Source organism: Saccopteryx bilineata, chromosome 12, assembly GCF_036850765.1.
Source record: "Saccopteryx bilineata isolate mSacBil1 chromosome 12, mSacBil1_pri_phased_curated, whole genome shotgun sequence".
NCBI lineage: Eukaryota > Metazoa > Chordata > Mammalia > Chiroptera > Emballonuridae > Saccopteryx > Saccopteryx bilineata.
In genome coordinates this window covers 29,786,769-29,809,422 of record NC_089501.1, presented here as the reverse complement: position 1 = coordinate 29,809,422, position 22,654 = coordinate 29,786,769, and the positions used below count along the sequence as shown (strand labels likewise).

At 38.4% G+C, this 22,654-nt stretch overlaps 2 protein-coding genes across 3 annotated transcripts in view; one reads left to right on the top strand and one right to left on the bottom strand.

Moving 5' to 3' along the window:
* Positions 1 to 21,156, top strand: part of SLC2A12 (solute carrier family 2 member 12) — a 78,318-nt gene extending 57,162 nt beyond the window's left edge. Inside the window, exon 5 of the mRNA XM_066247734.1 lies at positions 21,052 to 21,156. Within this exon, the coding sequence (XP_066103831.1) occupies positions 21,052 to 21,112 (61 nt within the window). The 3' untranslated portion in view covers positions 21,113 to 21,156. The remainder of the gene's footprint in view (positions 1 to 21,051) is intronic.
* The window catches only part of TBPL1 (TATA-box binding protein like 1), a 35,628-nt gene continuing 13,491 nt past the window's right edge, over positions 518 to 22,654 (bottom strand). The window contains exons 2-7 of one of the 2 annotated variants that reach the window (XM_066247736.1): positions 13,582 to 13,654; positions 12,201 to 12,283; positions 11,978 to 12,041; positions 10,449 to 10,552; positions 10,254 to 10,348; positions 518 to 1,052 (exon numbers count right to left, since the gene is read on the bottom strand). In XM_066247736.1, coding sequence (XP_066103833.1) covers positions 973 to 1,052; positions 10,254 to 10,348; positions 10,449 to 10,552; positions 11,978 to 12,041; positions 12,201 to 12,283; positions 13,582 to 13,654 — 499 coding nt within the window. In that variant the 3' untranslated portion in view covers positions 518 to 972. Of the gene's footprint in view, positions 1,053 to 10,253; positions 10,349 to 10,448; positions 10,553 to 11,977; positions 12,042 to 12,200; positions 12,284 to 13,581; positions 13,761 to 22,654 lie in introns of both variants that reach the window. The other variant, XM_066247737.1, reaches the window with a different exon arrangement.

Here is a 22,654-nt window from a genome sequence, read left to right as displayed (position 1 = left end):
ACAAAATACCAATATTTGACAAGACTCTTAATATAGCCTTGAGTACCAACCTAAGATTACTTTCCTACAACTAGAGTTGAGTCTTTTCAGGATACATGGTACATCTGAGGTACAACTAACTCATTACAGCTTCTTTCTCATATCATCTGTAGATAAGAGGTTTCTCTTTTTAAAACTACAATTTTATAATGTTTAAAAGATATTTACATTTTCTCTCATATTAAATTAGCAACATAAAAGATTACACTTAATCTATTAAGTTCTATTCTGGTTCCCTAGAATTTATATACATGTTTTTATTTCTAATCTGCAAGAAAAAAAAATCCCTATTTGATATTTGGTAACAGAGCATTAAAAGATACTATATACATGTGGCACCTATATTTACAAAATACACTTCAAAAAGAAGTCAACATACTTTAGCAGAACTCTAACCTTGCATAGATTAAAAAAAAAAAAGAATTATGAATACCATTTTATTAAAATAGAAAATGGGGAATAAAAGTTAGAATAGATATGAAGAGAGACCTTTTCCAAACTTTTATTTGTGCACATTCAATTGAAAAAGATAACTTTTACAGGTTCTTTGGTGCCCATATTCAGCATACAAAAATGTAAAAGACTATTCACAAATAAAACACATTAGCTCAAACTGGCAAAAAATAACAACAAAACAATTTAAGGTAGTGCACACTGTGACAGCTCTGCTTATGGGGACATGAGAATCACTGCGGAAATAAATAGAATGTCCTTCTGGAAAAGCAGCAATGTCATGTCTTGTAAACTTCCTTTTTATATTACAGCAAAGTTTGAAATAAAATCCAAAGGGACTGGAGCTTACACTGTAGCCATGAAGGAATAAAAGAGTCTATTTCCTCAATTACTGTTGGTCCAGTTTTCCTTTTGTTTTGAGTCCAATGTGCAGGTTTTAAAAGGTGCTCAGTTAGGGATTCTAACCAATTAAATGGTGAGTTATAAAATCTCTTTCCTGCTTTCGAACACAAACGGGTAGATCTGTTCCACAGCAGTAGCAACAGCCTTCACGTTGGGCCCTGGAACAAACACACGGAGGCACGGTGAGAGGAGGCAGAGAGCACTAGGAAAAGCTCGTTTCTCAGAATGAAAAATATCCAAGTAGTTCTGGGGCTTTTATTATTATTTTTTTTAAATCTACATACAATTATATACTTACCATACTAAAAACCAAGATAATAAATTTCTTTCTAGACAATTAAAGGAAATCTGAAACAAAAATGATGTGATTCATCTTGTTTAAGGAACCAATGTGAAAAGAGTGTAAAACTGCACACAAACAATCATGGAAGGGAATAAAAAGTGCTATAACATGCTTATTAGAGGAACAAATGACAAGTGGGCCTAGAGGACTATTTTCATTTCGCTCACTGTAGTCTGGACCTAAGTTAGGCTCCGACGGAAGCTCGCACGGCTATCAAGAAATCCGGGACTCCGAGACAGGAAACAAAGCTGCTTCCCAAGTGTTGGGAAACCAGACGCTGTTATATAAACAACATGGTCTAAAAACGCCCACAGAGTAACTACTTGGCAGCAACATTTTTCTGCTAACCTGGCCATTCACCCTCACAGCTTATGCAGAGAACAGAAAACATCGAAAGTATAAGGAATGAGGTGATGCTATATATTAATTCATCCTTATAGCGCTAAGAATAACTTTTAAAAAATGTAACCACTCATTTAAATAGCTCAAAAGAAACATAAAAGTGGACAACAGAAATATTTTCATAAAATTTATTTTGAATAAAAATGGTTTCGCTAATGGTACTCACCTCTTTTGAAGGATCCTAAAACCATACATATGCACTCACTGTGTACTCTGAGGGTGCTGACCACATCTACGCTAATCCACTCCTTTCTGACTCAGTTTACCCCTCTATATAGTACAGTGCTTTGCCCATGTGTTCACTGATTGTTATCGCATTTCAAAAAATATTCCAGATGTAAATATATAATGCATACTAATTAAATAGGTCACTTGTCTTCAGTCTGTTACTTGGTTGTTTATTTATTAACCCAATAAAGATAAACTTTATATCTGCATCATTTCATTCTATACTTAGCAGAGACTTACCCATAGACTTTGGGGCCCCCTCAGGAGTCTGGGTTCCCAATTATAGAAACAGTTGAAAAAAGGGAACAAAAAGACTTGTTTCTTACCACTCTATTTTTAAGATTCAGGCACAGCCCTGGCAATTGGCTTTAAAAGTCTCTGAGGCAGAGGCGACAAGATCGCGATGGAGTTGGCGGACGTACCAACTTCTACCTCTCAGAACCAAAGTGAATTACAACTTAATTTTAAGAACCATCATCTGGAAAAACTAATTTTAGACTAAACTAAGAGGACTCTTCAACCGAGGAACACTGAAGAAGCCACACTGAGACTGGTAGGAAAAGTGGAAACACAGAGAGGGCTGCGGAGAGGGCTGCCCAGCTCCCCAGAGTGAACAGCAGCCCGGAGAGACTCACGTGGTAGCAAGTGAGTTTAGCAGAGAGGGGAGGGTCCTGAGCCCCAGGAACAAAGCCCCATCCTGCAGCTCCAGAGCCCAGAAGAGGCATATGGACAGTATTTAGCTGGAAACAAGACAGGATACTGTTTGTGAGAAAGAGACTGATTTCTCAGACCCAGGATTCTTCTTAAAGGGACTGTGCAGAAAACCTCTCTCACAATCACTCACCCGGGGCTCTGGGGGACAGGGCAAGAGGAGAGGACCAGAGCAGTGGGAAGAGAGGGTAATCTAGGAGGCACAGGGAGAAACACTTTGAGGAACAGCCACCCTAACCCCTGGGACGAGTCACTCCCCAAATCTGAAGTGAGTATTTCCCCTGGAAACAGCAATACCAGCAAAGGGAAGCAGGACACTAGCCAAACAAGCTCTCCTGCAGTACTTAGAGAAGAGTCGCTTAAAAGGAGGGAGCTTTTGGGACTACAGTAGTGAGTGTTAGGGTCTGAACTGCAGCGCCCGCACCACACGGCTGAGGGCTCGCCTGAGGGCAGGAGGCCACGGGACGTGGAAGCGCGGTTCTGTCGGCAAGGGTGGAAGCTGGCTGGCCACCACTGAGGCCCAGGTGTGAGCTTGGTCTTGCCCGCCTGGGGAGGAGGGAACGTGCAAAAGTGGTCAAGCCCAGCTGTGGGCTGCCTGCAATCCAGCCTGCAGGAGAAGGGCAGGAGCCCCAGAAGGGATAGAGACCCACTCTTCAGCAAGGGCACAGGAGAGCAGCCTCGCCTCGCCAGAGGAACCGAGGCTTGTGGCCTGACGTGGGAGCCGGCTCCTTCCGTGGGGGTGGAGTGAAAGCCCAGAATCAGGTGGAGACCCGCAGCTGAGCAAAAGGTGCTCACCCCTGCCATCAGGGCCGAGCATAACCACACCTGCAGGAGCGGGGCGAAGGCCAAGGCCACCGAGGCTTGTATACCTGAGCACGTGATCACAGCTCCTCCCGTGAAGGAGAGGCGGAAACCACAGCAACAGCCCCAGTAGGCTGGCACTGGAAACGCCCATACCCCAACACCCTAGGCAGCAGCAGCAGAGGGGGTGGTGGGCCTGCAAACAGACCACACCTAGGGAACACAGAGGTCACATGCAGTGGACTCCAGTGGCCAAAACCTTCTTTTACACAGACAAAATGGAAGGCAGAGAAACGAAACACAAATGAATCAAGCGAAATTCCAAGAAAAGGACTTGAATGAGTCAGATATAACCAAATTACCAGATGCAGAGTTTAAAATAACTATTGTTAGGATAATCAAAGATCTTAGAACAATAATACATGGTCATTATGAACACCTAAATAAAGAGATAGCAAATATAAAAAAGGACATTGAAATAATAAAAAAGAATCAGTCAGAAATGACAAATACAATATCAGAAATGAAGAACACAATGGAAGGAATTAAAAGCAGGATGGATGAAGCTGAGAATCAAATCAGTGAGTTAGAGGACACGATAAATGAAGGCACGGAAGCAGAGCAGAAAAAAGAAAAGAGATTCAAAAAGTCTGAGGAAACAGAGCTCTGTGACAACATGAAGAGAAATAACATCTGCATCATAGGGGTTCCTGAAAAACAAGAGAAAGAACAAGATATAGAGACTTTGTTCAAACATATCATAGCTGAAAACTTCCCTAAATTAAGGCAGGAAAATATCTCACAAGTTCAAGAAGCACAGAGAACTCCATTAAAGAGAAACCCCAAGAAATCTACACCAAGACACATCATATTTAAAATACCAAAGCTAAGTGGTGAAGAGAAAATATTAAAAGCTGCTAGAGAAAAAAGGGCTATCACCTACAAAGGAGCCCCCCATAAGGTTGACTTCCGATTTCTCAACAGAAACACTTGAGGCCAGAAGGGAATGCCAAGAAATATTCAAAGTAATGCAGAACAAGAGTCTACAACCAAGACTACTTTATCAAGCAACGCTATCATTTAAAATTCAAGGAGAAATAAAAAGCTTTCCAGACAAAAAAACACTCAAGGAATTCACTACAACCAAACCAATGCTGCAAGAAATGCTAAGGAGCCTGTTGTAAACAGATCAAAGAAGAAAAAAAAAAATAGCAAAAGAGGAATACAGTTTTAAAGAATAAAATGGCAATAAACAACTACATATCAATAACCTTAAATGTAAATAGATTAAATGATCCGATCAAAAGACATAAGGTAGCTGCGTGGATAAGAAAACAAGACCCATACATATGCTGTCTACAAGAGACACACCTTAAAACAGAAGATGCAAACAGACAGAAGATAAAATGATGGGGAAAAAATTTCATGCAAATGGAAATAAAAAAAAGCTGGGGTAGCAATACTTATATCAGACAAAATAGACTTTAAAACAAAGGCTATAGTAAGAGATAAAGGTCACTACATAATGATAAAGGGAGCAACCCAACAGTCAGATATAACCGTTATAAATATCTACGTACCTAATATAGGAGCACCTAAATATATAAAGCAGACTTTGATGGATTTAAAGGGCGAGATCAACAGCAATACTATAATAGTAGGAGATTTCAATACCCCACTAACATCACTAGATAGATCCTCAAGAAAGAAAATTAACAAAGAAACAGCTGACTTGGCCCTGGCCGGTTGGCTCAGTGGTAGAGCATCGGACTGGCATGCAGGAGTCCCGGGTTCGATTCCCAGCCAGGCACACAGAAGAAGTCCCTGTCTGCTTCTCCACCCCTCCCCCTCTCCTTCCTTTCTGTCTCTCTCTTCCCCTCCGGCAGCCAAGGCTCCATTGGAGCAAAGTTGGCCCGGGTGCTGAGGATGGCTCTGTGGCCTCTGCCTCAGGCGCTAGAATGGCTCTGATTGCGGCAGAGCGATGCCCCCTGGTGGGCATGCCCGGTGGATCCCAGTCAGGCGCATGCGGGAGTCTGTCTGACTGCCTCCCCGTTTCAAACCTTGGAAAAATACAAAAAAATAAATAAATAAATAAACAGCAGACTTAAAGGACACACTAGATCAACTTGATTTAATAGATATCTTCAAAACCTTTCACCCTAAAGCAGCAGAATATACATTCTTTTCAAGTGCTCATGGTACATTCTCTAGGACAGACCACATGTTAGGGCACAAAAGCGGCCTCAACAAATTTAAGAAGATTGAAATCATATCAAGCACTTTCTCTGATCACAATGGCATGAAACTAGAAATCAATCACAACAGAAAAAGTGAAAAATACTCAAACACTTGGAAACTAAATAGCATGTTATTAAATAACGAATGGGTTAACAATGAGATCAAAGAAGAAATTTAAAAATTCCTAGAAATGAACGATAATGAGCATACATCAACTCAAAATTTATGGGACACAGCAAAAGCAGTCCTGAGAGGGAAGTCCATAGCATTACAGGCATACCTTAAAAAGCTAGAAAAAGCTCAAATAAACAACTTGACCCTGCATCTAAAAGAACTAGAAAAGGAACAGCAAGTAAAGCCCAGAGGTAGTAGAAGGAAGGAAATAATAAAGATCAGAGCAGAAATAAATGACCTAGAGGCTAAAGAAACAATACAGAGGATCAATGAAACTAGGAGCTGGTTCTTTGAAAAGGTAAACAAGATCGATGAACCTTTAACCAGACTCACCAAGAAAAAAAGAGAGAGGACTCAAATAAATAAAATTAGAAATGAGAGTGGAGAAATTATAACTGACACAACAGAAATACAAAATAATGTAAGAAAATACTATGACGAACTGTATGCCAAAAAACTAGACAACCTAGATGAAATGGACAAATTCCTTGAAACATATAATCTTCCAAAAATTAATCTGGAAGAATCAGAAAACCTAAACAGACCAATTATAATAAACGAGATAGAAACAGTTATCAAAAAACTCCCAAAAAAGAAAAGTCCTGGGCCTGATGGCTTCACAAGTGAATTCTACCAAATATTCAAAGAAGAACTAACTCCTATCCTTCTCAAGCTATTTCAAAAAATTCAAGAGGAGGAAGACTTCCAACCTCTTTTTATGAGGCGAGCATAATTCTTATTCCAAAACCAGGCAAAGACAACACAAAGAAAGAAAATTATAGGCCAATATCCCTGATGAATTTAGATGCTAAAATCTGCAACAAAATATTAGCAAACTGATTCCAGCAATATATGAAAAAAAATCATACACCATGATCTACTGGGATTTATTCTGGGGAGGCAAGGCTGGTACAATATTTGCAAATCAATCAATGTGATTCACAAAAGGAAGGAGAAAAACCACATGATAATTTCAATAGATGCAGAAAAAGCATTTGATAAAATCCAGCACCCATTCATGATCAAAGCTCTCAGCAAAGTGTGAATACAGGGCACATACCTCAATATGATAAAGCCATCTATGACAGACCCACAGCCAACATCATAGTTAATGGGCAAAAATTAAAAGCAATCCCCTTAAGATCAGGAACAAGGCAGAGGTGCCCCTTTCACCACTCTTTATTCAAAATAGTTCTGGAAGTCCTAGCCATAGCAATAAGACAAGAAAAAGAAATAAAAGGCATCCAAATTGGAAAAGAAGTAAAACTATCATTATTTGTAGATGATATGATATTGTATATAGAAAACCCTAAAGTCTCAGTCAAAAAACTACTGGACCTGCTAAATGAATTCAGCAAGGTGGCAGGATATAAAATTAATACTCAGAAATCAGAGGCATTTTTATACACTAACAATGAACTGTCAGAAAGAGAAATTAAGGAAGCAATCCCCTTTACCATTGCAACCAAAAAAATAAAGTACCTAGGAATAAATTTAACCAGGGAGATTAAAGATTTGTACTTGGAAAATTATAAAACATTGATAAAAGAAATCAGGGAAGGCCCTGGCTGGTTGGTTCAGCGGTAGAGCGTCGGCCTGGCGTGCAAGGGGTCCCAGGTTCGATTCCCGGCCAGGGCACACAGGAGAAACGCCCATCTGCTTCTCCACCCCTCCCCCTCTCCTTCCTCTCTGTCTCTCTCTTCCCCTCCCGCAGCCGAGGCTCCATTGGAGCAAAGATGGCCCGGGCGCTGGGGATGGCTCCTTGGCCTCTGCCCGAGGCGCTAGAGTGGCTCTGGTCGCGGCAGAGCGATGCCCTGGAGGGGCAGAGCATTGCCCCCTGGTGGGCAGAGCGTCGCCCCCTGGTGGGCGTGCTGGGTGGATCCCGGTCGGGCGCATGCGGGAGTCTGTCTGACTCTCTCCCCATTTCCAGCTTCAGAAAAAAAAAAAAAAAAGAAATCAGGGAAGATACAAGTGGAAGCATATACCGTGCTCATGGTTAGGAAGAATAAACATCATTAAAATGTCTATATTACCCAAAGCAATTTATAAATTTAATGCAATAGCAATTAAAATACCAATGACCTACTTCAAAGATATAGAACACATATTCCAAAAATTTATATGGAACCAAAAGAGAACACGAATAGCCTCAGCAATCTTGAAAAGGAAGAATAAAGTGGGAGGTATCACACTTTCTGATTTCAAGTTATACTACAAGGCCATTGTACTCAAAACAGCCTTGTAGTGGCATAAGAACAGGCATATAGATCAATGGAACAGAACAGAGAACCCAGAAATAAACCCACAGCTCTATGGACAACTGATATTTGACAAAGGAGGTAAGGGCATACAATGGAGTAAAGACAGCCTCTTCAACAAATGGTGTTGGGAAAATTGGACAGCTACCTGCAAAAAAATGAAACTAGACCACCAACTTACACCATTTACAAAAATAAACTCAAAACGGATAAAAGACTTAAATGTAAGTCATAAAACCATAAACTTCTTAGAAGAAAACATTAGGCAGTAAGCTCTCTGACATTTCTTGCAGCAATATATTTACCAACTTATCTCAACGGGCAAGTGAAATAAAAGACAGGATAAACAAATGGGACTATATCAAACTAAAAAGCTTTTGCACAGCTAAAGACAATAAGAACAGAATAAAAAGACAAATGACACAACGGAAGAACATATTTGACAAAACGTCTGATAAGGGGTTAATAACCAAAATTTATAAAGAACTTGTAAAACTCAATACCAGCAAGACAAACAATCCAATCAAAAAATGGGAAAAAGAAATGAATAGACACTTCTCCAAAGAGGACATCTTCTCCAAGATGGGCAATAGGCATATGAAAAAATGCTCAACATCACTAATCATTAGAGAAATGCAAATTAAAACCACAGTGAGATATCACCTCACACCAGTCAGAATGGCGCTCATCAACAAAACAACACAGAATAAGTGCTGGCCAGGATGTGGAGAAAAGGGAACCCTCCTGCACTGCTGGTAGGAATGCAGAATGGTGCAGCCACTGTGCAAAACAGTACAGAGATTCCTCAAAAAATTAAAAATCGAACTGCCTTTTGACCCAGCTATCCCACTTTTAGGAATATATCCCAAGAACACCATAGCACTGTTTCAAAAGAAGAAATGCACCCCCATGTTTATGGCAGCATTGTTCACAATAGCAAAGATCTGGAAACAGCCCAAGTGTCCATCAGTGGACGAGTGGATTAAAAAGCTTTTGTACATATATGCTGTGGAGTACTACTCAGCCATAAGAAATGATGAGATCGGATCATTTACAGCAACATGGATGGACCTTGATAACATTATACTGAGCGAAGTAAGTAAATCAGAAAAAACTAAGAATTATATGATTCCATACATAGGCGGGACATAAAAATGAGACTCAGACACGTGGACAAGAGTGTGGTGATAACGGGGTGGGGAGGAGGAGAGGGAAGGAGTTGGGGGAGGGGAGGGGAACAAAGAAAACCAGATAGAAGGTGACAGAAGACAATTTGACTTTGGGTGATGGGAATGCAGCATAATCAAATGTCAAAATAACCTGGAGATGTTCCCTGTGAACATACGTACCCTGATTTATCAATGTCACCCCATTAAAATTAAAAAAAAATAAAGTCTCTGAGGTGTGAAAGCTCATGGGATGAGTCAAAACTCAAATTTATTTGTCGAGCATTTAAAAGTGTTACTAATATTATTCTCCTGTAAAGATCGGAGGAACAATAACAAAAACAACCCAAGAATACTAAAGAAATTTCCCTTAACTCAATTGTGCCAAAAGTTGGGTCTGATTCCTAAGTAATGTCTCTGTACACTTTATAACCATACAGCCTCCTTTAAAAACACCTGCATGGCCAATGCTACCCACTGACACTGTGCCTTGTGTTCTGACACCACTCCTTCCAAATGTTTAAGGACTCGAAAAATGTAACAAAGTACACCTAATATGTAGTGAATAAGTAGCAATTATATCGAAATATTTTGCTTATGTAAAACCTTTATAAAGTTCATAAAATGGGTTTCCCTTGAGTATTTTAAGTGCAAGATATCATAAATGAAAAAAACTGTATTGTGAAAATATATACTAGAATGTTCTTCATAGCTCCAAACGGGAAACTATCCAAATGGCTGTGGACAGTGTATTCCCACACTGGATGACACTACACAGCAATGAGAATGAGTGGGCCACAACAAGGAACAATAAGGATGAACCTCATTAGGATAATAATGAATGAAAGAAGATAAACACAAAAGAAAAGAGCAAATATAGGCCGGTAAAACTAATCTGCAGTGTTTAAAGTCAGAAGACTGGTTGTTTCGAAGGGCAGAGTGACTGGGACAAATGAGACGTGTTTTCTATCTCAGTATGGGCCCTTGTATCTTACTCAATACATAATTGACAAGTTTGGTTTCAATGTCATAAAATACCTGTTACTGTGATACTTCCTGTTGAAAAAATCTGTAATGTAGCTCGTAGAGATTTTATCCGATAGCACACAGCAGGATGAAGTTCAGGTTCGTAGCTATTCAAAAAACAAAAAAAAGCCACAATTAATATAAATATTTATAGCTTGACAAGTAATTTCAAATTTGGTAAGTTATCTTCATTTTTCAAAAACCTACCTGGCATGAGGTCTATTGTTCTTTGTGAATTCTGGCAAACGGATTTCAAATGGCATGTTACACACTGCTAAAACGTTAACAACCTTAAAATCTGTAAATATTACCTTTAGGAGAGAATTAAAACTCAATGAATTATTTTGACACAATAAAAAAAAATCTCATCAGAGAAATCCTTAATAATTAAGAATTAAGTTTTAGTCCTAAAAACAAATAAGATAAAACAAATACCTTAAGTATGGACCCAGTATTTTAAGTTATCAGTAACTTATTAAATGTCTTAATTGAAGAAAAAGACTAAAAAACATCATTAAAAAAAAACAAATGGGATAGTCTGAGGTAAGAGAGCAAATGGTGAGGAAAAAAATCAAAGCACTCTCCTCCTTTTAAGAGTCAAAATGGCAAAGTTGTCATTTTAAAACTCAGTACATAGTATATATATTAAGCTCCAAAAACCAGACTTCCTTACATGCACGGTAAAATGACCTTCCTGTGAGTTTAGCTAGATGTGTGTTTTCTTCAGGGGGACAGGGTGAGGGATAAAGTGATAAAATTGTGCTTTTAACTCATTGGGATTTCTCTCAACATTTCTAATTGTATACTCAAGATGATGCTCCAAGGCTAAAAATAGTATTTTCTCAAATTTATAACTTCAGCAATTCCTCACTATCTTGAATGGTTTTATCTTATCTTTTCAGACATTCTTAGTAAAACAACAATTTTGGATAAACTATCCTCCAACTCAGTACCTGCACAGGAGAGCTGAAGGACATACAATTGTGCCAAGTGGCTCCGCCATTAGCCGTGGTTCTATACTGCTGCGGTCTTCGCCCACCAAAACCCCCACTCCCACCAGCACTTCGGTCCCACCCTCACTTTCTAGCTTGGAGGAGACTGAAGTCATCGGAGAGAAACTCAGCTTCCCATCCAAATCCAAAGAGCCTAAGTTCACCTCTTTAGGGACTAGAGCTCATCTTTATCATTCTGTCACTTACTCATTATTTGCAAGTGACCTAGCAAGTCCATAATATGTATTAATTTTATTTAAATGTATACCTCTACAAAATTATATCTGATGAGGCTGACTGCCAGCAACGGTCCCTGTGCCAGTGTAAGCGCCTGCCCAGCAGTGTGCACGCTCAGCAGAACCTGCAGCCTGCTCAGCCTCACCCATCTACCACTCTGGAGAAGACCAGAAATTATTCTGGGGGGTGGAGGATAGTTTAGAAGCAAAAAGAACTTCCAAAGTTGAAAAGTTAAAAAGGTAGTTAGCTTGTAAGAAAACAAGTCTGTGTCTCTCTGTAAGAAAGAAATTGAAAAAAAGCCAGAATCCTTCAAAAATACCCACATGGACAAGGATTGCTACTAAATTTTTATACCATAGAATAATATATGAAAAAAAAAATCTAGAAGAAGCTCAATCATGAGAGTAGTTTCTGTAGTGATTTCTTTAGTCTATTAAATTCACGATTTTAACTTTACAAAAATAAATCCTTGAATATTTGCAGTTTGGATATTTTTGAAAATGTTACCTGAAAACCTAGTTTCTGCAGACTGCGGGCTAAACGTCTGGCACCGAATTTAGCTTCTTCTTCACTATGGTTTTAAGGAAAGAAGAAGGTTAGTATCGAGGAAATTAATTTTATACCAAAGAACATGAAAAATTGTACATATAATTTTGTTTTTAAGTCTATAAGTATCTCTTCCATGAATTCAGGGAAAAAAAAAAAAAAAAAAAATCCAAGTAAGATTTACCTTGTTGCTCCAGTGCAAATAATTTTTCCTGAGGACCAAATTGTAGCTGTAATTCTAGGTTTCCTAAGCTTCATTAATACTTTCTGGAAAAAAAATACACAATAAGGATTAATTTTCATATATGGTTCTGCTCTAGATGGCTATTTTAATGTTGAACTACTGTTCCAAGCTTAACCAAGATCAAAATAACTGTGCTGTTATCACCCACCCATTCTGAAATCGAGTGCCATACTGAACAGAAGAATGTATTAACCCAAAAGGGCATTTAATTAGTTAAAAATACATGGTCTGTATAAATCTTTCACTAATACTTGAAATCAACAAACTACAAAGTATGTACCCATTTCACCTTTCATGTCACTCCAGTCACAGAACTGGAATTTATAGTTTGCATGGATCTTCAAATATCAGAATTTTGTTCACACCTCAGGAGCTTTGTGGTAGCTGTTCCTTTCATCCGGAATATTACTTCATATTTTCATTTCACTCAAGTCTGTCACCAGATGTCACCTCCATAGAGAGGTGTTCTACCTGACTGTTCTACCCAAACACCCACCCCTTCATTGTTCTACATTCTAACCCTGCTTTATTCTGCTTCATGGTATCCCTCACTCTATTGTCTTACGCTGAAATGCCCATTACCTACTCAAGTTTTATATGCAAAATTTGAATGCAGGAGAAAAGTTGAAGCTAGAGATGTAATTTTAGATTTCTTAGATATAAAAGGCACTTCAAAGCTATGGGTCTAAATAAAATTACCTACAGAGATTATAAATAAGTCAAGGACTAAGGTCCAAGATCATATGTGAATTTAAATTTTCATTGCAACTTTTCACTTATGGAAATACATAGCATATGACCATTACATGTAACAGTTACTGAATAATGTAACGCATAAATAAATCAGGTATTTCTCCTTAAAATCCTTGTTACATTCTGAGGTTTTCCTTTTCCTGTCCTACGCCATATTATCAAACTGGAAAGCTGTCAAATCTGGGGAGACTATCTATCTATCTATCTATCTATCTATCTATCTATCTATCTATCTCTATATTAAGGCACCATTTAAACATAATTATAGTTGCATAAGTATCCATAAAAGTACAAAAGTCCCCTTCTTCAGTCAAAAGAAACTGAGATAACAGTATGAAATGCCTAGTATCCCATGAGTTCTTTGTTAAGACATGGAGATAAGTATCTCCAAAAAATGCTACTTCATGAGAGCAGGGGTCACTTCAACAAGGCTCACTGTTGTATCCAGTACAATTAGCACACGGCAAGGTGCTCATAAACTATCTGTAAATGCGCACATTTTAGTTCATCATTCATAGCACTATCTAATTAGGCTACGTAGCATACACACTGAAGTTCCGACACTTACTCCAACATCACGCTTATAAATGACATTTGCTCCCTCCAAAGCAATCTTCCGTAAGTTCAAATGGCATCTTGTTCTAAAAACACAGACTACATTTGTAATTAGAATGTCCAGTGCAACATCACTGTCTGCATCCATTGGGGTAGTTTAAAAACTTAGCTTCCCACCACGAAGATCACATCCTGAGAAACAAAACAAAATAAAGTAATTAAACTTAAATGTTTTCTGAATTTTTCACAGATAATCTTGAAAACTGAAATGCAGAAAATAAATCGGTTATTTATTTTTAAATGTTACTCAGATCAAATCACGTCCTTTCTTTTCCCCACTAAATGTGCCATTTCAAAAAAGATTACCATGTCACATAAAATCTAACGTTCATACCTTAAATTTAATAAGTAACTTTTACACGCCAGGAGGCTGCCAGACTATCTCTGCTACTTGCCTCCACAACCATTATGTTCCAGGTGTTCCAAGTTATGGCAAGTCTCCAAACAAACCCAGTTCAAGAGCTGGACTTTGTGGTTCCAATGTCTAATCATTAATGGTACTGTAACCCATCTCATACTTGATAGGGAGGGCTATGAAAAGGTTGACCTATTTTTCCTCTCTTTCCAGTAGAGTAATTGACTTAAGTTTAAAGAAGAATATTATTTATAACATTTATAAACAAACTTTTCTCACTTACTAGCCATTCGTTTATTATTCATACTGGACACCTATTATGTGCTGAAGATACTAGAGAAAAAATAATTAAGGCCCAGTCTTTTGTCCTTAAGGAGCTCATAGACCTGTATGTGTAGGGAGGAGCTCTGACAAAGAACACACATTTTTATTGAGATCACCATCTCCAGGTATGTACTGTTTCACAACTACTGATAGGAGCATTTCTGTAAACAAACAATACGAATCCTAAGTTTGAACTAAGCATCCATATTCCAGCTAAAAAAATTCTTTGACTGGGTTGCTACATCTTAAAAAAATATGTAATGATAATTCAGCTTATCTAACCCAGAAAGAGAAAATCCAGAAAACAGTAACAATTCTATTATAATTATCTTTAAGATTACTTATAGCCATAATATAAAGAACTAGTATTCTTTATAAGGATTCAAATTATTGTGTGACTAAAACAATGAAGATGTTAAAAGTCCAAATAAAGAGAATTCAATTTTGTTTTTCTGCCCTTCGGTATATTAGAATTCAATGACGAGTCAGACCAAGACATCCAGCGCCCCCACAGAATCATACCAATTCTCTGTGTCAGTATTTTCACTGTATTTTCTTACTTTTACGCTCCCTTCAATCTGCTTAGCTTGTGTATTTTTAAGCAACCTTAAATGATCTTTATGTACAAAGTGTGGGGCAACGGTGGCAGTGGCCCTGATGTATAGATATATGGGTATGTTAATAAGTAGAGGACAGGCAGTTATCAACACTGATCTTAATAAGCAGCAGGTTTAATAAGCAGTGGTTAGTATGTCTAACTAACCACTAACTAGTTATGAGAACCTGGGAAAGTGATGCAATCTCTTCGTGTCTTGGTTTTCGCATCTATTAAATGTAATAATAGATGATGCCTAGGAGATAGTGTTGTGGGGATTATAGAAAATGTATGAAAAGTACTTTGCACCTATATCTGGGAAATAACGCAAACACGCCGTGATAATAAGTTCAAGTCAACGGGCGGGCAGAACAGGGGTTTGTCAGCATCACTTCCCATGAGTGTATCAGCTGTGACACAGAGGCTCCTGACTGCTCACCCCAACATCCATTCCACCCTTCCTTCACAAGGACCAGAACCCAGATGGCGAGCTGCACACACTGTGGCAGAAATAAAGTACCACACTTTCAGGCTTCTGGGCAACAGAAAAAGCCACATTACTCTGTCTGGTCAATGAAATGTAAAATAAAATGGTTTTGTGTCTTTTGGAAAGTCTGCCTAGAGGTACTGAACTAAACCAGCAAAAGCCCCTTTTGCCTTACTGCCCTTCTTCATTCCTGTAGCCTGGAGTCTGGGAGTGAGAGCTGGAGTTCAGGCAGCCAACTGGGATCGTGAGACTATGAGATAAGGATGGCAGAGCAGTAACACAGGCTTGAGTCCCTGACACCGGGCAACTCCTCATTAACCTTGTACTTCCTAACTCCAGATTTTATGAATATGAATTTCTGTATTAAGCCCCTAATGCTGTATTTCTGCCGTATGCAGCCAAATCTAATTCTAATTGGCAAATATCCCATGAGAATAAGTTGCCAAAGCACCTTAACAAAATATCTATAACAATGCATACATATGTAGCATATTTATCATATTAATGTTGGTATACATGTAAGTGTTTTAACTGGTTTGTGTCGTTCCGAAGGGAATGATAAGCACCCACAAAAAATATAGTATTTGATAGCAGCGTTTAAACTCATAAATCTGTTATACATGCTAACACTATAGTACTGAATATTTAAAATAAAACAGGGCAAAAAGAATACAAAGAACATCTATGTACCCACCGCCCAGCTTAAAAAATAAAAATTACAATACAATTGATGTCTCCCCTGTACTTCTCTTAAACCATATCCTATCCCTTCCCCTTGAGGAAACCTCTATACTGATTTGTTTTATCATTCACTTAAACGATTACATAAATATTTATATCACTGAACCCAATTAAGTCATGATTAAAAATACACACTGATGGATTCGGTTTGCTAACATTTCCTTTAGGATTGGTACATCTATGCTCATAAGTAGAATAAGCATATAATAACCTCTCTTGGACTGTCCTTCCTTATCTGGTTTGAGAATCAAGGTTACACTAGACCAGCGGTTCTCAACCTGTGGGGTCGCGACCCCGGGAGGGTCGAATGACCAAAACACAGGGGTTGCCTAAAGCCATCTATGTATATATATGTACTTATATATTTATACAGCCAAAATGTTAACAAGTATTCTATTCAAAGATTGGCTTAAAAATTGTTCTTCTCTTGTTTTGTAGAGTCTAGATTTTTTTTTCTTTTTTAAAATAACATTATTTACTGTAAGAAAAATACAGTTAATTCCATTCTGATTTAAATACAATTATCAGTTGTCTTCCCACTGCCCAAAGCCTAATATTAAGACATGGTTTAATCAGGTGTTTTGTCCTGTTTCTGAAGTAAATACCTACTATGTGGTCATATATGTACTTCTAATAAGAAGCAAAGTTCAAAACTGCAGTTGTCCTAACTTCAGGAAATGTCCTGGTTCTAGCTTTCTATTAAAATGCATTGTAGAAGTTGAAGCAACATCTTCCTCGACACATGCTTTTATGGACAAGAATACATTATGTTCTTTAGGTCCTCCTGACTTTCTAGTGCTATTTAAAAACATTACTTCAGCCTGACCTGTGGTGGCGCAACGGATAAAGCGTCAACCTGGAAATGCTGAGGTCGTCGGTTCAAACCTCTGGACTTGCCTGGTCAAGGCACATATGGGAGTTGATGCTTCCAGCTCCTCCCCCCTTCTCTCTCTCTCTCTCTCTCTCTCTCTCTCTCTCTCCTCTCTCTCTGTCTCTCTCCCTCTCTCTCTCCTCTCTAAAAATGAATTAAAAAAAATAAAGAATATCTAAAAAAAGAACAAAACATTACTTCAGCATCACGTAACTTTAAAGCATCACCTGGAAAACATTGCCACCTCCTGGCTTTTAAGAAAATTGCACCCAAGACTACTACATTTAAAATTTTCCACACCAGAAAAGATATTTAAACTAAAAAGTTCACAATAAACACTGTCATAAAACAAAGTAAATACTACTCTAAAATCTAATTAAAATACAAAAAACAATAAATAAAACTAAATAAACTTTAGAATACAGAAAATTGGATTCTAGCTACTTAAAATGTATTTGAGTTACATATGATGATAATGAGGGAGGGGCCTAACAGGTTTAACCCCAAAATTACCATCCATGACTTAAGAAATGGCAGACTGGAAGACTGGATATAGACTAACTGGCAAACACAATATGAACCTACATGGTCTGCTAGGGATCATTCTTTTCTAAAAGAAACACATGCCATTTAAACCAACTATTCTTCATAAAGCTCCCAAAATAGCAGATTAGGGAAAAGACATTTTGTACAGTGATTCCAACTGGTTACTCCACTCGACAGTCTCTCAACACATACCTGTGACCAGGATGGAGAAAATCAAACATTTTATTATTTTACACCTGTTTTAATAGTTCAGCGCATATCTTACTTTTCTTTTCTGGAAATGGGTAGTAACACCACTATGCTTCCCAGGGTGCTTCTAGAGATTCAGTGTCATTATCTATGTCAAGTACAAAGCATGCATTATGTTTATTAAATGGCAGCTATTACTGTTTGATAAATCCACATAGTTGAATATTATAACCAAATATTATTTAATGAATTGATATAAAGCTTGAGAATAGCCACATTAACAGACAGAGAAAACCTAGATCATAATAGGTCAGGCAGGAGTCAGCAAACCACAGGCAAAGGGCCAATGCTTCTATAAAAAAAGTTTTATTGAGCCCTGGCCGGTTGGCTCAGCGGTAGAGCGTCGGCCTAGCGTGCGGAGGACCCGGGTTCGATTCCCGGCCAGGGCACACAGGAGAAGCGCCCATTTGCTTCTCCACCCCTCCGCCGCGCTTTCCTCTCTGTCTCTCTCTTCCCCTCCCGCAGCCAAGGCTCCATTGGAGCAAAGATGGCCCGGGCGCTGGGGATGGCTCTGTGGCCTCTGCCCCAGGCGCTAGAGTGGCTCTGGTCGCAACATGGCGACGCCCAGGATGGGCAGAGCGTCGCCCCTGGTGGGTGGATCCCGGTCGGGCGCATGCGGGAGTCTGTCTGACTGTCTCTCCCTGTTTCCAGCTTCAGAAAAATGAAAAAAAAAAAAAAAAAGTTTTATTGAAACATAACCATGCTCGTATGTTTAAACTATGGCAAAGCTGAGCAGTTCTGACAAAGATCAAATGACCCACGGCTTAATATGGTCACTATCTGGTCTTTTAAAGAAAAGTCTGCTGATTTCTGGGTGAGTTCAATGATGCAATATCAATAAAATAAAATTTAACACAAATAAATGTGAAGTTCACATTTTTATTAAAATGACTAAAACATCTGTATTGTAACATGGCCCTTCACTGGATCCTAGGTTGAAGAGAACAGCTGTAAGAGATAACAAATTCTTTGTGATAAATAGTATTAGGGAATTATTGTTAATTATGTTAGATGAAAGACTGATTATGTAGACAAATATGCTTATTTCCTTAGACAGGCACATTGAAATATTCAATGGAAAATGTCATGTCTGTAATTTACTTTAAAATATAGTCATTTTTCAGTGTCTAGCCTCAGTAACAAATAGATTTGAATAAATTTTCAGATGACTCCCTTGATATCTGGAATCTCGCCATAGGAACCAAACAAATTTAGATAATCTATTCAGAATTGATTTAGATAGCTGAGTTAATTGTATTTTAAGACAAAAAATACCTTATCACTGCTTTATCTCCTCACAATTGTTGAATTGAGGTGACAGATAATATGAGTATATTTGTTACACTACCCTCCCTACATTTCTATCTGAAAATCTCCTTAATTTTAAAAAGCTGTTTAAGAGAATTTTCTTCATAATCGGTCACACTAAGACAATATGGAGTTTTAATTCTATTACTTTAAGGAAAACAAACAAAAAAACACACACACAAAAATGAAAGCCTAGGTTATATAGGGAGTGTCCAGGCAAAAGGAAACAATAGTTTCTTTGCTATTGAAACATCTAGAGTATACTAACCTTATCACTTAAAGAGGGCACTGACATCCAGAGGAAAATAGGACAATATGAGATATAAAAATAGTTGTATGAGGAAAGTCTCAGGACATTTAGCACAAGAAAGGAACGACGGCAGTTCTCAAATACCTGAACAAAAAGGAAACTTTATTTTATGAGATCACACAGAGGTAGATCTCATGAAGCCACACCAAAAAACAAATAGTTGCCAAATAGGGGCCCCACAGAGAGTGTCAAAAAAAACGAAGGGGGATAGGGCTAAAATTAACCAACCGTTAGGAAGGTTATAGAATGAGTCTTTTGTTCAGTGAGAAATGAGACCAGAGAGTTTCTAAAATCCCATCTAATTCTAAAATTCCCGATTCTAACATCTTAGATGAAGACACACTATAGCCAAACTTAGAATTATATACTAAATCTGTATTTTTTTCCTTCTTTTTCCAAGTGAGAGGAGGGGAGATGGAAGACAGACTCTCGCATGTGCCCTGACTGGGATCCACCTGGCAACAGCCGACTGGGAATCATCTCTGCTCATCTGGGGCCATGCTAGCTACTGAGTCATTTTTAGCACCTGAGGCAGACGCTCCACAAAGCCATCCTCAACACCCAGAGCCGATGCACTTGAACCAATCAAACCATGGTAGCAGGAGGAGAAGAGAGAGAGAGAGAGAGAGAGAGAGAGAGAGAGAGAGAAGGGGAAGGAGCAGAGGGGAGAAGCAGATCATCGCCTTCCTGTGTGCCCTGACCAGGAACTGAACCCGGGGCACCGGCGCTCTACCACTGAGGCATCCAGCCAAGGCTAAATTTGTACTTTAATTCTAGAGCTATTATGTTAGTGAAGTGAAATTAACACCCTAATTCTGAACTTCCCACTTCCCTTCACCATGCATTTGTGTTGAAAGGAGCAGTAAGAAAAAAAAAAATTTAGATGCAGTAAGGGGTGATGGCATAGACAGTGATCAAAACTGCAAAACCCCTCTCATTTGTTTGGCAGGGTAACATTGTATCATGAGCTTATACTTTAGGAATCAATCCTTGGGGTTGGCATTTTTGTATTAGAACCAAATGAAAAAAATTATTAATAGTATGTCTGGTCACAAAAACCCTTGTACTTCTCAAGGAAAAGATTACCTATTATACCAATGAATAATATAAAACATTTAAGAAACGATTAAGTAAAAGCAAAAGTATTTGATGTACCAAATCATTACATTAAGTCAAACTATGTTCATTACATGTCTCCAACTACTATCTCTCTCACTCAATCTAAATACCAATTCTGAAGACTGGTAAGCAGGTAGCGTTCATGTGAATAGCGAGCATCAAAATGAATTGCTACAATTTTTAAAAATCTATATTAAGAAAACTACAAAAATGTCCAACGGAAATTAATTAATAACTATGAAGGCTGCCAGCGACTACCTATTTAAAAAAATAATAAAGAGAAGTGTATTTTATGCTTCAGTCTTTAAAAATATTGTACCTAAAAGGTGGTAAAGAAAAATTTTAATGACGCTGATTTGCTGACTGAGTGCTTAAGGAAAGGTAAGTCAGTGGTTTACACTCTCATAAAGAAATTCCAGTTAAAAAAAAAAAAAGTATTTGGCAATTTAAGAATATACAACCCAATACTCAAACCATATTAATGTTTAATCAGTAACCTACTTAACCCTCTATTTCAGAAGGTACTACAATGTATCCAGAAGGGAAGAAAACATGGATGTTTTAAGAGTTGGATCCTAATGAAGTCCCTGACAGCTCTGAACCGTTCCTACCTAACCTGTAAAAGGTCAACCCCACCCTTCCCTCACCACATGATGGTTTTGAGAATAATGAGCACCTCACCAATTAAAAAGTGCTCTATTAAAGTAATATCATATTTGTCAGTACTACCATTAATTTTAACTGTCTGATTAGAGGTAACAGGAAATAAAAGTATATTTTACTGAATATAACCTGAAATTTGGGGATTCAGACCCAAAGATGAGAATTTTATCATATCAATTTCTTATGTAAAAGCAAAATTTTGGATAGATTTAGTATTTAAAATTAATGTCTTAATGTATGGCTTTTAAAGAAGACAGCATACCATTTTCTGAGTACATAAGAAATAATCAGCCTGACCAGGTAGTGGTGCAGTGGATAGAGTGTTGGACTGGGACACAGGACCCTGGTTTGAAACCCAGAGGTCACTGGCTTGAGCGTGGGATCATAGACATGACCTCATGGTGGCTGGTTGGAGCCCAAAGGTCACTGGCTTGAGTAAGGGGCCACTGGCTCTGCTGGAGCCCCCTGGTCAAAGCACATATGAGAAGCAATCAATGAACTAAGGTACTGCAACGAAGAATTGATACTTCTCATCTCTCTCTCTTACTGCCTGTTTGTCCCTATCTGTCCCTCCATCACAAAGACAAACAAATAAACCAAAGAAAAGTTATGTATAAACCCACCACAGTGATAATTACCAATATTTTGCTATGCTTATGTAGACATGTTTTGAGGCTACTAAATCCATACATTTTGAGGCTACTAAATCTATACATTTTTCTGTGCACATTAAACAAGACTGGGATCATATGCATATGCTAACTTATCTAGTCAACAAAGAATTGTGTAAAAATCTTTTATAGCCCAAGATATAAAAAAACAGCAATACTGAATTGACTGATTTTCTTTGAATGATAAAAGAGGGTGAACTTTCCCAATATTACCAATAGTTTTTATTGTGTTAACTGTTAAATCTTTTGTCCATTTTCCTTCTGAGATTTCTTACTCATTTATAAAGGCTCTTACATGTAAAGAATATTAGTGTTTTGCCTGCTTATGCTACTCTTCCTGCTAAAAATGACCTCTCTCTAGAGTCTAGGCACACTCCTGCTTGTTCTACAGTTCAGCATCACCCCCATCCAATCAAGTCTGTAACAGTGAGCTGGAAACCTAAGTGTTCTGTCCCAGGCAAGGGGGCAGGGTCCAGCAGTGAACAAGACTGGTACACACACCTGGCCTGTGGTGGTGCAGGGGATAAAGCGTCGACCTGGAACGCTGAGGTCGCTGGTTTGAAACCCTGGGCTTGCCTGGTCAAGGCTCATATGGGAGATGATGCTTCCTGCTCCCCCACCTCTGCTCTCTCTGTCTCTTTCTCTCCTCTCACTAAAATACATTTAAAAAAAAAAAAAAAAAAGGAAAAAGACCAGGTACAAGGACCAGCACGTGTTCTCAGCTCCGAGGTGAGTTAACAGTGTAAACTGTTCAGACCAGAGGAGGGGCAGCACGGCTGGAGTGGGG